At 53.7% G+C, this 14362-nt stretch overlaps 5 protein-coding genes across 5 annotated transcripts; 2 read left to right on the top strand and 3 right to left on the bottom strand.

Moving 5' to 3' along the window:
• Nucleotides 1–238: 238 nt before the first annotated feature.
• On the bottom strand, nucleotides 239–4541 carry BO85DRAFT_436856 (uncharacterized protein; the record flags this gene model as incomplete). Its single annotated transcript, XM_025658589.1, has 4 exons — nucleotides 239–1271; nucleotides 1324–3001; nucleotides 3151–3249; nucleotides 4085–4541. The coding sequence occupies 4 exons, from the start codon at nucleotides 4539–4541 to the stop codon at nucleotides 239–241; spliced, it is 3267 nt and encodes a 1088-aa protein (XP_025517848.1).
• Nucleotides 4542–4698: 157 nt separating this feature from the next.
• On the top strand, nucleotides 4699–5586 carry BO85DRAFT_253721 (uncharacterized protein). Its single transcript, XM_025654957.1, has one exon. The coding sequence runs from the start codon at nucleotides 4857–4859 to the stop codon at nucleotides 5505–5507; it is 651 nt and encodes a 216-aa protein (XP_025517847.1). The 5' UTR covers nucleotides 4699–4856; the 3' UTR covers nucleotides 5508–5586.
• Nucleotides 5587–6608: 1022 nt separating this feature from the next.
• Nucleotides 6609–8014, bottom strand: BO85DRAFT_436855 (uncharacterized protein; the record flags this gene model as incomplete). Its single annotated transcript, XM_025658588.1, has 2 exons — nucleotides 6609–7686; nucleotides 7746–8014. 2 exons carry the CDS (start codon nucleotides 8012–8014, stop codon nucleotides 6609–6611), a joined length of 1347 nt encoding a protein of 448 aa, XP_025517846.1.
• Nucleotides 8015–10598: 2584 nt separating this feature from the next.
• BO85DRAFT_253669 (uncharacterized protein) lies at nucleotides 10599–11043 on the bottom strand. The gene has a single exon (XM_025654956.1). It carries the CDS (start codon nucleotides 10961–10963, stop codon nucleotides 10733–10735), a length of 231 nt encoding a protein of 76 aa, XP_025517845.1. The 5' UTR covers nucleotides 10964–11043; the 3' UTR covers nucleotides 10599–10732.
• Nucleotides 11044–12114: 1071 nt separating this feature from the next.
• cpdS (putative serine carboxypeptidase (CpdS)) lies at nucleotides 12115–14253 on the top strand. The gene is made up of 5 exons (XM_025654955.1): nucleotides 12115–12565; nucleotides 12620–12765; nucleotides 12821–13241; nucleotides 13308–14030; nucleotides 14109–14253. The coding sequence occupies exons 1-5, from the start codon at nucleotides 12391–12393 to the stop codon at nucleotides 14204–14206; spliced, it is 1563 nt and encodes a 520-aa protein (XP_025517844.1). The 5' UTR covers nucleotides 12115–12390; the 3' UTR covers nucleotides 14207–14253.
• The last annotated feature ends 109 nt before the right edge of the window (nucleotides 14254–14362 follow it).

Below are 14362 nucleotides of genomic sequence, written 5' to 3'. Positions count from 1 at the left end.
TGGTGTTTATGGGGGAAGGAGATTGTCTTCTGCGATCTTTTGCTGGGTCTGGGGATAGACAGTATTAATGGATGCATCGATCAGTTGACATTTGAATTAACTGGATTAAGCCAATATCCGTAGATTAAAGAGTTTCAGTTCGCCACGCCTCGCTAATACATAGAAAATTCCAACGCCGTCAGCTGCAGATACAGTCTTACTGCAGTCGTACCAATGAACTTCGAGAAATTGCACCGAGTCAAGACACCTGCATCGACTCCTGTCCCTCCAGCGGCTTCCGTCGGGGAATTTGCACCCCGTTTCGCAGCTGCTCCAATTTGATCACTCCCGGTCCTGTGCAGATCCGTCCGGTCTGCATCAGATTGCGCAGGCGTTTGCGCCGCGCCTCGCCACTGCGCTCCTCACCACGCCCGACCCCTTCATCTACCCACTCGACTCGCTGCACCTTGAAGCTCATGCCGTCATGCGAGCCCTCCCAGGCTCGCGACTTCAATCCGAACAACACGCTGGAGTCATATCGCTCCAGCCGGGGGAGAATCAGCAGCGTAATATGCAGATCCTTGTCGTTTGGTGGCACTGGCGGCACCCGGGGTCGCTCGCCATCTTCCGCGCCAACATCTTGCGCCGTTTTAGGTGCATGCTGATACGTGTCCCTGATTTCCAGGTCCAGTAAATCTACATCCACGTCCTCACCCCAAGCACCGCGGATGAAGCCAGAGTGGATTGCAGCCGCAACAGGGTCTGAGTCGTCTGTATACACGCCCGTGCCCCAGAGGGCGCGACGCGCGCAGATCTCCTCGCGATGGCTGGTGTCGATGCGGAAACGCGGCACACGGATTGTAAACGTGCAGTTCTCCTTGCCTTCAAAGCGAGGCAACGGAAGCGGTGTAGTCGTGTAACCGAACTTGGCACTTTCCAAGGTTGCCTTCTCGGTGGGTGCGCCGATCCGGGGCGCATACAAGGTCGAGCCTAGGTGGTGTCGAGGCAGATGGGCGACGCTCGACAGGAGTGGTTCGATAGTAACCACCGTGCGAGGCTCGCGCATAGGTGTGACAGCCGTATTCCCGGCCGGTCGGGGAGCATGATGGTGGTGATGATGGTGATGGTGGTGGTGATGTCCAAGAACCTGCGCTGCGGCGGATGCGCTGCCTTCCCCGGGCGTGGCCGTTCGATGGAAGAAGTTTACCGAAGACAAGGGACGGCTAGAGCCAAGAGCGGCGGCAGCAGCAGCGGCAGCTTCTTCTTCTGGCTTATGGCGATGATGATGATGGCTGTGCACATTAGCATAGGTACCACAAACCTGAAGGATAATGAAAAACGTACTGATGATGGTGGTGATGGAGATGCCGGCTCCGTCGACCGCGGGCACCCAGGGCGGCCGCCTCGCTCTCGGCGCGACCATCCTCGTCGCGCGACTTTCTCGATCGCTTCCCATTCGCTGAGCTAGGCCGAGCAATCTTGGGATCGTCTGTCTCCCCATTGCTGGACCGACCAGCCGCACTGTCTCGTTTGAACGGGCTCGGGGCCATGGGAGTCGAAGGACCACTGCCACCAGTGGTAGCAGTGACCCCTCCCACACCACTTCCAATCCCGGAGAAAACTCGGCCAAGCTCATTCTTAATTCCGGCCTCGCCCGCGGGACCCAGGATTTGAGCCTGGGCACCCTGCACCGCCTGGGGCAGCGGCGATGCGCGCCCCCCTCGTTTCGCATCTAATCCAACCCCGAGAAGGTTACGATGCGCCATGAGTTCATCACTTCCTTTGCGTCGCTGGTCATCCGACGACGCGGAGTGAACGGCCGAGGGTGGGCCAGCGGACGAGGTGGGCGGAAAGGCGCGAGTCTCGGTCTGTAGCTTGCTGAGGTATGGCTGATCGTGTGACGGAGGAGGCGGCTGATTGGGAGGGGGATGGACGGAAAGCGAGGGCTGTCGCGACCCTCCCAGCTGGGAGCCCAAAGACTTGGTGTAGCTCTGAATAGCGCCAAAGCCAAAACCAGGGCCCGCCTCCGGGACGGAAAACCGTTTCGTCTCAGGCGACGGGGGCTGGGACCGGCCCAAGTCCCAGGCAGACGCGCCTTGTTGGCGATGCGCTGCAGCCTCCCGGTCCCCGTAAGGCGGCCCGTACCGTGATGGAGGGTGAGACGCGGCCTTGGGTTCAGCCTCGTGCGCCATCGCACGTTCCCGTTCGCGGTGGGCCTGTTCCTCCGCGTGTCGATCCGCATACAGGCCTCCGTAGCGGTGATGCTGGGCCTCATGGCCCATATATGATGCTGCTCGCTGATGCGCACCGGCAAATGGACCCTCTCCGGGCCCGGCCACGGCGGCAGGCCGTGACAGCGGACTATATCCAGTGGTGCGAGGCGGCGGTTCGAGGTGCTGCGGCTGGCTGTTGGGACGAGGGGCGGGTCCGCTGAAACTCAAGCGGCGTGGTTCGTTATACGGGGCTTCGGCGGACGATATCTGGGGCGAGGGATGGGTGGAGCTGGGCTTGTCGGGATACTGCGACGATGGCGGGCCGCGGGACAAGCCACCGAATTTGGCCTGTTCTGTCATGGGTTGGGGAACACCGCCGGAGCCGGATCGGTATTGACGTGACGGCTGGTTCTTCGCAAAGGTCTTTTCGGGGGTCTGGGAGCGTCGGAAACCTGGGTATTCTAGCGGAGACGGACGCGCTGGCGCGGTCGGCGGGGACATGGCACCGGGGGCCGACGGTGGGTGGACGTTCCCATACGGGGCGGACGAGACTGGAAGACGCGAAAAGATGGACGAAGAGCCTACATCCCGGCCTGGTCGGTCAGCGTCCGAGCCTAGCATGGACGATATCGACATGCTGCTCCCTGGACGGTGATGAGCCGGGTTGCTGGGAGGCTCACGCGACAAGAAGGGAGTGGACAGGGACGGAGCATTTCCCGTTTGGCCTCTCGAGGGATAGTGTTGGGGTGGTGAGGGAGGAGGCATACGTCGCGTCCCTAATGGCGGCGCAGCGGACTGCTCTTGGACACCTATGATAAGAGAAAAGTCGGAGTTAGCCAATATGTCCGATCAGCATAAACAACAGATACACTGCAAGAGAGAACAAGTGTGGTTGCAACAAGCAAGATAGCAAGGACATCAGGGGATTATTGCGCGAGTCCTACGACCTGCGACTCACCAGGGAACGCGGGACTGCCACTGCTGCCCAAGGACCTCCGGCGACCCTGGTCATGCGACGGGGGAGGATTCATGTCGCATGCAAAGGGGGAGAAGGGAGCTATAAGGGAACGCGACAATCAGGAAGGGACAGATAAGAGGTGAACCGGGAGGATAGTAGAATTAGGAAAGGTAAGCAAGCGGCAGGGGGGGGAGAAAGGGCCCGAGGGGGCGAAAAGAGAGGGAAGGGAGATGGGAGTGAAGGAGGGAGGAAGATGACGATGGCAGCAGCTGATGGGCGGCGAAGGAAGAAAGAATGGCGCGCGACAAGCAAAGCGAGTTCCGAACTGGGGCAGAACCCGTGACTCTGGGCCTGGACGAGCTCATGTCCGACACTAGTCCCACTTGGGAAGCGATGCCCTGGCATCCAGGACTAGCCCGGATCGGGTATAGCGCTCCCGAGGCTTCCTGGGCTGGAAGTCGATCAGGCGCCACAGACGCGCCGACTGCACCGCCCCTGATTGGCTCGCACTGCCGGGCACAAAGTTTGGGTTCCTTGTCGGAATCTGGCAGTGACGCTGGGATTGTAGTACGGATAAACAAATGCTGCAGCCGCGCCACACTGCACCCTCGCAGATGGCTAGACTCCGATCGAAGGAGGTTTTTTCTTCTTCTTTGCATCCTCCCAGTTCGGACAGCTTCTTCTCCTTCTCGCATCTTACTTGCTTCTAGTCATGCCCCCAGAGGTCCAGTCATCGCGACGCGATCATGGTCTGACACTCCCGTATACCGGTCTCGTAGTCACATCCCAACATGGATAGAAATCAAGAAAACAAAAGACCCAAAACAAAAAAGAAGAGAGTACCGCATAAAAGCAGAGGATTATTTGGGGGTTATCGGGCAATTTAATATAACTTGAAGCGATATCATATCCGAAGAAAATGCAAGTTGCCTACCTTCACGATATACCACCCGACGTTCGGGCTTGTTGATGTGGCTGACCGGGTAATGAGGGTCTGGACGATGTTCAGGCTCTCGATTACCCCCGGGAAGACTCTGCTCCTTCAGCGAGACATGGCTCGCTGCTGATGTGTGATACCCATTGCTCTCTGTCCGATATGCCGCATAGGCGTTCTCATGGGCGTATGAGACGGGAGGCACGGAGGTAGCGACCGAGGAGGGCGGGTAACTGTAGGTTGGGTTGATACCGGATCGAGGCATCTCGGGCTCGCGGCGATGGAAATGGTCGTAAAACATGCGTGGTGAGGAAGGGTGTGATGGTGGTGGAGGCCCGTAGGCGCGAGCTGGCGGCGCGGGGGGCGCAGCACGAGGGTCGTGGGCGACGACGCCCAACATGGACGGGTGCGTATGGTATGGATGATGAGGATGGTGTTTCTGAAAATCCATCATCATCTTCAGGGGAGGGGTGGATTGGGACGAATGGGGATTGCTGGCAGCATGAAGGTTTTGATTGATTGACTGGGGGTGAAGGAAAGAATTGGGTTGGGGTTCGGGCGCGGATGGTTGTCAGTCAGTCAGTCAGTTAAGGTAAGGTCGCGAAATGGCGGTAAAAGTTGAGTTTAATCGACCCCGAACGGGAGGGTGGGGAAGGAAGAAGAAAAACAGAACACGGAGATCTTCAGTCGGATCTGGTAGCCGTTTCAATTCAACCGGTGATAAGGGGAGGGGAGGATATGGAGAGCAAGTGGAGGAAGGGGAGGGAGAGGAATGGATATGAGAAATGGAACTAGAAGCAGCTCCGAAAGCTCTGTGGATGGAGGGAGGAGAGAAAGGATGGAAGCACGCAGCGAAAAGCAGGAGAAGGGGAGGGAGAGAAAGAGGAAAAGACGAGTGGAGAGAGAGGAAGAGAGAGCGAGCGAGCGAGGGAACGGGACAGGAAGAGAATTAGGGAAAAACGGTGAGCGACGGAGCCAGGGAAACGGCGCAAGAGTTCCCTGTGAGGACACATCGGAGGGCTTTCAGGCCAATCAAGCGCATGCAAAAGAGCTGCTAGTCGGATCGATTTCAATCAGACGAAGCAGAAAGCAGAAAAGGACGAGCTCTCAACTTGAGTGTGTCGGAGAGGCTGCAAATCCAAGTTGGCCCGATGGGGCCGTCGTGGGAAAGCGGGGAAACCTGGGTGGATCCCTCCTTACAATTAATTCCTTTGGACTTCCAACATACTTCCCTATTATTTTTATTAGTATTCGATACATCACGGTTACAACTCTGACTTGCTACTACTTACTAACGATGCCCAATCCTTCAACCTGGCCACTCTTTCAGCAACCCTCCCCCCTCCCTCTCCACCCGATCGCTGCCCGTTGGCATCCATGCCATGCAGCCCGGCGACGTGTCATGCGTCCTTCCAGTGGATAATCTACTAGGCGGGTGGGTAACCAAAAAAACACTCACATTTCATTATTTTTATTCTTCCCCCAGATGTGCAGAATTCCTCACGGACATTCAAGTATGAAGGCGACATCCAGCATAACACAGACAATTTGAAAATAATTTTGAGATAAGAGAAAAGGGGAACTAATTAAAAGTCTTACTATCCCTACAACAATGACTGGCTAGTGGTTTTCGTTCCCTCCGCCTCAACCCGGCTAGCGACACACAATATACCAAGCATAGTAGCACTATACTTGTACACCCGTGCAGCCCGAAAGGCATGCTGCTGCTGTTGCTGCGACCTGCAGGATGGATTGGCACCCTGAAAGTATCAAGCATGGGGTACAGGTGCAGCAAGCAGCAGCCATGACTAATGACAGCAAGAAATGCCTCTTTATTTTTCCCCACCCTGCAATGTCTGAACCTGCCGATCCTGACCGATGTGACCCTCCTTTCTTGTTCCTCAGTCAGCACTATGAAGTAACTTATCTAGTTATATAGTTAAATTTTTTCGATCGGATCTTATACACTGTTGTGGCATTTGGAGGGGTGTAGGTCGAGGAAAAGAAAAATGTAGTATTAATGAGAACAAAGGAAGTCGGGGGATTTCAACCCACCATACACTTGTAGTAATTACAGAGTACTACTGGAGCTGAAGATAAGGAAATCTATATGCAGAATGGGTACCATAGTATACCATAACTGCTACGTACTAGGTCCACACCCCTCGGACGTGTCAGCGTACATTCTTCGGTTTAAATCAATTATCCAGTTAATCTTGGCTCTGGATGATTGCAATGCTTAGATACCTGCCAAGGCATGTACTATGAGATCGATGGCATTCCCCACATTGCTGATGATTTAAAGTCAAGCTCCCCTTGCATACCCCTTCTTTCATTTCGTTCATGTGGTCGGTGTCATCGCCACTCCTGACCATACCATGTAACAGACTAGTTGAGCTAGCACACTCCTGGGTCTTGAGCATTTACTGACGGAACACATGTAATGTGCAGTACTGGGTATCATTTGCATTAATTAAAAGCACTAATCATTATCATAGAATAGTTTCTGCCTCACGGGACACAACTACTTGCCCCATGTCCTGGGAGGATGCAGCGGGTGGCTGGCGGCCGGAACGGTCCCCCGCGACCCGATGCTGAAGAATCGCCGCCAGCCCCGGCTAGCACACCCTGTCCAGTCTACCTCGATCAGATCGGCCCCCTCGTTCACCAAGATACGCCAGATAATGCGGCGCATCCCTTCCGAGTGGCACGGTATGCCTTCGTACCGAGCCAGCAACCCCTTTTGATGCGCGGTTTGCACTTGACTCTGGATCCTTTCGATCTGCTGTCGAGAAAATCGCCCGCGATGAGGCGATCCAATGGTCTCGGCAAAGTTGATCGAGGCACTGTACATTTGAAGCGCCTTGGTCAGAGACGGATCTTCGTCGGAGCGGGGAAAGGTCCCTGGTAAGCTCTGCTCAGATATTTCCATTTCGTCTTCCGTCGAGGTCTGGACAGCAGCAGACTCTTCGACTTCTGTTACGAGCGATTCATCCAAGAAGATGCTCTTGCCAACGCTCTCATGGTCGATGGAAAGACCATCAAGGTCCACTTGCTCTCGACCTGTCAAAACAACAGTAATAGGCCCTGGGACAACCTGCGTCCCATTTCGGTGGGTAAGATACCCACGTTCGCTGAGAAGCACTAGTTCAGATAAGAGACGAGGCCACATGTTGTCTGCAGAGGACCGGATCTCCAAATACAATTTGAATTGTAGTGAATCCTGTCCAAACAATCCTGTCGCGACCATGGAATCATGGTCAGGCTGAGCCTCAGATAAGCTCATAGCATCAAAGTGGTCCAAAAGTGGCTCCAGATACACCTTGCGCAGCGTGGACTCGTTCCTGAGGCTCGACAATGAAGAGCCTACAAGAATGACATCGTCCTGTAGCCAGATATCGGCCTTGACTCCAGTACAGCCCGCCGCAAGGGAGTACTGAATGGAATTTGCATGAGCTCGTGGGTTATAGGATATACAAGCAGCTGGCTGGCCTTCAAACTCTGCGGGCCAATGAATAAATCCCGATTGTGCATTGTACTGCTCGTGTAGGAAAAGATAGGAGACGCCGTATGGCAAGAGCGAGAGAAATTGAATCGCCACTCTAGAAGTGAGTTAGTAAGCCCTAATCGCGTGCCTACCGACAGCTGGTAGAAGACGTACAAGAACATCAAGAACAAACAGATCAGAGTAAGCGCGCGATCACTCCATCTCTTGGTCACTGCGGCACAGCATTTTCGAAGTACCCAAAGTACACCGGGACAACATTCCGTAGGATGAGAGCGCAACGGATGGTCCTCTAGCAACACCCACGAATAGGCATCGTACTCATCAGCACCGAGCAGGGGCTGGGTGCTACTCGCATCGCGGACGTTGACGAGGGTTGTGGCGGCCATTTGGCGGTCCCAAGTCGCCCACCCGACCTGCTGCATCTAGAAGGGGGTGGTGGAAGGCGATCGACGGGTAGATACCAGAGAACCCCGGACGGGGAGGTCGATGCGGTGAGTGAGGAGCAGGAGGGACGAGGATGGTCGGATTTAAAAGGGGGCAAAGCGTGACACGAAGGCAGGCCCAGACAGCAAGAGATCCATGGTCCTGTGCGACGTTGGGAGGGCAGAGTTAAGTAACATGCCGACGAGCACACGAGATGCAGAAAGTGGATGGGGGATGGGGATGATGATGATGTATAGCTCCAGAGCACGCCATTGTCGGCGGCGATGGTTCGGATGTTAGGGAGAAGCACCTCATGGAGATCCCGTCTGCGGTGAAGGGTACACGTCGGTCATGCCCATCAACTTGACTTTCTGACTATTGCTCCGACTGCAGCTGATTTGCAACCTCACTGGCTGAAAAAAACAGTCCTTGCATTCAATGCATTGATTGCTATTGTTTCCCACGCTTCTTCCAGGGGCATGCTCACATGTTTGTGGTTGAAGAAGAGTAGACATGGAAGGATAGAAAGCATCAAGTCTGGGCACCTCGCGGAGCCCCGTTCCGAATATTCGCACCTCTCGTCTTGCGTGAGTTTAATTCAGAAGGCCCCATTTATCTTGCGACTAGTGGCACTCCTACGGTAGCACCAGCTCCAATGGGCGGACGGACCATCCAATCATGATGATCCTATCCCCTCTCCCTCATGACGATCATCATCACCCATTGGTGCATCGGTGTGATGCAATCGGATGACTTATTGGGTGCTGCATGCCAATCCCGGCAATTGCAGGCCGGCTTCACTTTGTTCATTTGTATCTTCATCAACGCCCCTCTTTTATCGGATGCTTTCACTGTCAATGGAAACTTGATAACGAGACTTACAGCTGGTTCCTTGGCTGAAGCCGAACCCCGATCACGTCCAGCAGCACCGGAAGCGGGCCAGGCACAGTAATGGACATACTTTCCCATCAGATCATTAAACTAAAGCCGCCGTCGCGTGTTAGCGTCGGGTCAATCACCCAGCATTGTTCAAGGGCATGATGCCACTAGCTGCCAAAGAGAGGGAACGCGTCCCAGCTCCCGACCGTGAAAGGGTGTGTGCCACAACGGTCGGTCCGTTGCTAACAAGGATTGGATAGTGACCACTTAGGAAAATTCGGTCGCAAATGATAAGATGATAAGTTAGAAGAATAGTTTTCGCAGGGCCTCACTCCTCCGGTCAACGGAGACAAGAGAATAGTCGGCGATCGAAGTTCGATCAGCGTGTCTGGTGCGGACAAAATCCAACAATGGGTTGTTAATGTCTAGCCCAACAGAACCGAGAGTTTGGATTATGAAGCGATCCTTGAACCAATAGTTTAAGGTGTTCTCTCGATACGGACAAACCGGCCCCAGTTATCCGACTTGGACGATCTGCCTTTTGAGCCAGACTTTGGAGGTCTAAGCTTAGCAAAAGTCTCGATCGCAGCACAACGACCCTCTCCTGGCTCGCGAATCTATGAAGCCGCAACCATCCCAGGGACAACTTGGTGACCGTAAAGCGCTTCACGGAGCGCCATCGAGGCTGGAAGAACGCAATCAGATGAGAAAAGATGGAAGGCATATTCTTCTTACCCCGTCAAACGTGTCGGGCTTCGGACTCAGATGATCACTCAGTTCCGGTTATGCGGCGATACGGCGTGCATCTATTGCCCCATTTGGTCCATCAAAGTCGCCATGCTGCCTGCTAGTAACAGATATAGTAGACAATAATGAGTTGGGACTTCTATCAGGGCAGTGGGCTCAAGTGTCACCCGATCTCACACAACTGATTAAGGCCATAGTACTTTCCTTACAATAAAACGGCAAAGATGCATACTGGGGTTTCCCCTGTGATAGAAAAAGATCAGCCGAGTCAGCTAACACCACTGGGAAGCTTATATTTTCTTAGTAGTCTCCCTGCAGTTATACACACAACTTAGCTTTGTATATGCTAGTGCGAGTAGCACTTTCGTGCGAAGATTTCATGCGGTCGGTTGGCAAGTATGTCAAGACCTTTTGAATCCGTGGATGTAGAAGAGTCTTCATCTAACGGCAACTTTAGATGAATCAGGACTCACATCACGAACCGCTCATTACACGGGGCTAATTGACCGACAACATAGGCCCTTGAGCACAGTCTCATTTCTTCCACCATGACTCCCTAGGCTTCATCGCGTATCGTTCTATAATCAGCGTAAGATTGCGGGGAGTCTCGTTCCCCATCTAGTCGGATAAAGGTATTTTTTTGGGCCTTGTCCTGCAGCATGTCTTTCTCCATAAGGACGTTTATGAAGCCGATGTTGCGGCTCAGATAATCTCTGCCCTGGAACTGTCCTGGTCCCAGGTTCTTCGTTGTAAGCATCGAGACATTTCGTATGTACCTAGTCCATGTCAACGAAGCGGCATGCCACCAGCCAGGCACTTCGCGAACTGCCGATCTAGGACCCTATTCCCCTGCATGATAGGCGATGGAGTCCGTACTGCTGTGAGCCAGTCAATAACTGCGATTGCTTTTTCCAAGACACGGGATCGTTTAGAAGTGCGCTTGCTTTTTCACCGAAGACGTCAAATTTGACGAAATGCCCATCATCTTCTGCGAGCCTCCGATTACTTACTCCCTACCAGTTGAACACTGTGATTGGGGGAGCTTGACTGAGCGGCCCGATAGTACATCCATTTCCCCTAACCTTAGAGCATTAAAGTATATTCTGCAACCAAGCTGACTCACTAAAGCAATTGTCAATAACATTGTCGGCGAGGAATGCATGTTGACACGATACAATAACGAAGCCGGGGGGGTCAACTCGAGACTGACAGCTCCATGCCTTCAGGTGTCTTCTAAAGAGAAAAATAAGTGAAAATATGAAAAGGCCGTGGTTTGTCCCATTTGCAGCGTCATGTGAGCGTAGCAGACTTGCTTTCGCCATCGCTGCCCACTCCTACTCCTGCGGATTTCAGACGCTCCCTAAATTCTCGAACTAATCCCCTGCTGTCTTTGACTATTACGATGCAATGCCTTGCAGATTGAGTTCAAGCTTTTTGAAAAAAAAAAAAAGAAAACAGATGGGTATTGTCTTGGAACGACTCCTATGATGGCCTGCAGGTCGGAACAGCAGCTAATGGGGCACAATTGGATTTTGCAAGCATCACGAGCATCGCGTGAAACTGTTGATCGTCAGCCAGCCACGCTGTCATTTGCTGCATGCAGATTTCTAGAAGGACTGTTTTTTGTGACAGAGCTAGTGGATGCCCGGGGTCGCTTCGAGACCCGTGCCCCAGATGGTTCAGCCAGCTACAGTCTACGGCGACTTGAATTGCCCACATGATGGAAAGTTTGCAACTAGCGATGACCAACTTGTTAACTTTCACATGAGCATATTGGCTTGCTAATTAAGCTCAAAGGTATGCTTTCGCAGTATGTGACCGATGTTGACCGAGTGCAGCCGGTCCTAACTATGCTTCGGAGAATTGTTCATATGGTGCGTTGGAGACCACTTTCGTTCCCATTCTTCGCCAGCATAGCTTGTGCACTACTGAAGCTTACTGTTGAGGGAGGTACGATAGGGTTCCACATACACTAGGTTCTCGGTCGGTGATTGGTACGCTCGTGGGCCACGGGTTGTATCGGTGGTCCGGGGGAACAACCCAACCCTAAGGGACTATCAACAAAGAAGGAATGAATATTCTTGAGCCTTTCAGTGTCGGCAGGATGCCATTGCGAAGCCGACGCGAAGCGTGGCTGTGGCGTCATGACAATACGGAAGTGGAGGAAGCCTGCGTCGGTTACTTGGTATCCCTGCATATCCCCCGAGCCGGTATCAGCACATCATCATTTGCCCTGATAAAGGCCAGTCATTCGACGTCGTACTGAGCGAGCAGCTACCGGTAACTTCAAACCTACATCCTGGCGAGTGGATCAAGCTCAATTTTCTCGTCATATAACTCCGCTTCGTGATTCGCAGGCGCGTTCCGCGACTAGATTGCCTAGTCGATGTCAGTATCCAGTTTCCTGCAGATCCGATGCTTCCTTCGACCACTTCAACTGCGGGCCAACGTTACCTCTCTCCAGACCCCGTCCGGCTCTCCGACGGCCTCCTCTTATTTCCCTCTCAAATCAAGCGGAGACCTGCCTGAATAGGGAGAGTGTCTCAATGAGCCCACACGCAATTCCCTCGCTTCCGCATGAGATGGGTCCATTGTTGGCAATGCTGCCTAATGTGCAAAAGGGCCGTCCTTGCCTCGGGGGAACTACATAAATAGGGACCATGCATGCCCCAACGATGGATGAAGTTCTCAGAATCCTCCGCTCAAGTGAGTTCTTTTCTCACACCAATTTCGAGAGAGAGTTCTCAATATGCGGATTACATCGGCATTTGCTTCGTTGCTACTGGTCGGCACGGCCGCCAGTCTTCAGAATCCCCATCGTCGGGCTGTTCCGCCCCCTCTCACACATCGCAGCATAGCGTCTCGCGCCGTACCCGTTGAGCGCCAATCCAACGACTTTGAGTATTTGACAAACAAGACTGCAAGTGCGTCATACCGTCACTAACCGCATATCTCCGTCTTACTAATTTCAATTGCAGGATTCCTCGTCAATGGCACGAGCATCCCCGAAGTCGATTTCGACGTCGGCGAGTCCTACGCCGGTCTTCTCCCCAATACGCCGACTGGAAATTCCAGCCTGTTCTTCTGGTTTTTCCCCTCGCAGAACCCAGAGGCCAGCGATGAGGTTAGTGGTTGTTCAATCTCTCGGTCTTGCCTCAGCGGGCTAATACTTGACAAAGATCACCATCTGGCTCAACGGTGGCCCCGGCTGTAGTTCCCTAGATGGCCTGCTTCAAGAAAATGGCCCTTTCCTCTGGCAGCCCGGCACTTACAAGCCCGTCCCCAATCCATACTCATGGACCAACCTCACAAACGTGGTCTACATTGACCAACCCGCCGGCACAGGCTTCTCCCCTGGCCCGTCGACGGTCAACGACGAGGAAGACGTGGCTGCCCAATTTAACAGCTGGTTCAAGCACTTCGTCGACACCTTCGACCTGCACGGCCGCAAGGTCTACATCACCGGCGAAAGCTACGCGGGCATGTACGTTCCTTACATTGCCGACGCCATGCTGAATGAGGAGGATACAACCTACTTCAACCTGAAGGGTATCCAAATCAACGACCCGTCCATCAACAGCGACTCGGTGATGATGTACTGTACGTTCCCCCTTATATACCTCATAATCCACCACCAACACCATCACTAACCACATCACCCACCAGCCCCGGCTGTCCGCCATCTCAACCACTACAACAACATCTTCCGACTAAACTCCACCTTCCTCTCCTACATCAACGCCAAAGCCGACAAGTGCGGCTACAACGCCTTCCTCGACAAAGCCATCACGTACCCCCCTCCCAGCCCCTTCCCCACGGCCCCCGAAATCACCGAAGACTGCCAAGTCTGGGATGAAGTCGTCATGGCCGCCTACGACATCAACCCCTGCTTCAACTACTACCACCTGATCGACTTCTGCCCCTACCTGTGGGACGTGCTCGGCTTCCCCTCCCTCGGCACCGGCCCGGACAACTACTTCAACCGCTCCGACGTCCAGAAGATCCTGCACGTCCCTCCGACCGACTACTCCGTGTGCTCGGAGACCGTCATCTTCGCCAACGGCGACGGCAGCGACCCCAGTTCCTGGGGTCCCCTACCCAGCGTCATCGAACGCACTAACAACACCATCATTGGCCACGGCTGGCTCGATTACCTCCTCTTCTTGAACGGCTCCCTCGCCACCATTCAGAACATGACCTGGAACGGTAAGCAAGGGTTCCAGAGCCCCCCCGTGGAGCCGCTCTTCGTTCCTTACCACTACGGTCTGGCTGAGCTGTACTGGGGTGATGAGCCCGACCCGTATAACCTTGATGCCGGTGCTGGGTACCTGGGTACGGCGCATACCGAGCGTGGGCTGACTTTCAGCTCGGTGTATTTGTCCGGTCATGGTAAGTTCATCTTATTCCCTTCGGACAAAGTATGATGAACGGTTGAAAGAGTGCTGATTGTTCTTTCCTTCGTGATAGAAATCCCGCAGTATGTTCCTGGTGCGGCTTACCGCCAGTTGGAGTTCCTGCTTGGTAGAATTGATAGTCTTTCCGCGAAGGGGGACTATACCTCTTAACTTCAATTGATGGAGACCGACCCAAAAGATGACCAGGACATGATTGGATGGTTTCAGATGGGAATGCGTGCATATATGAGATGAATTGATGTATCAATGAGGGTCTGATGACTTGTACATATGTAGATGGGTAGTAAAAAAGGAAATTATAGGATA

Source organism: Aspergillus piperis (genome assembly GCF_003184755.1).
Source record: "Aspergillus piperis CBS 112811 unplaced genomic scaffold BO85scaffold_5, whole genome shotgun sequence".
NCBI lineage: Eukaryota > Fungi > Ascomycota > Eurotiomycetes > Eurotiales > Aspergillaceae > Aspergillus > Aspergillus piperis.
The sequence above is the reverse complement of the archived record's forward strand: the minus strand, read 5'-3'. Positions and strand labels throughout refer to the sequence as shown.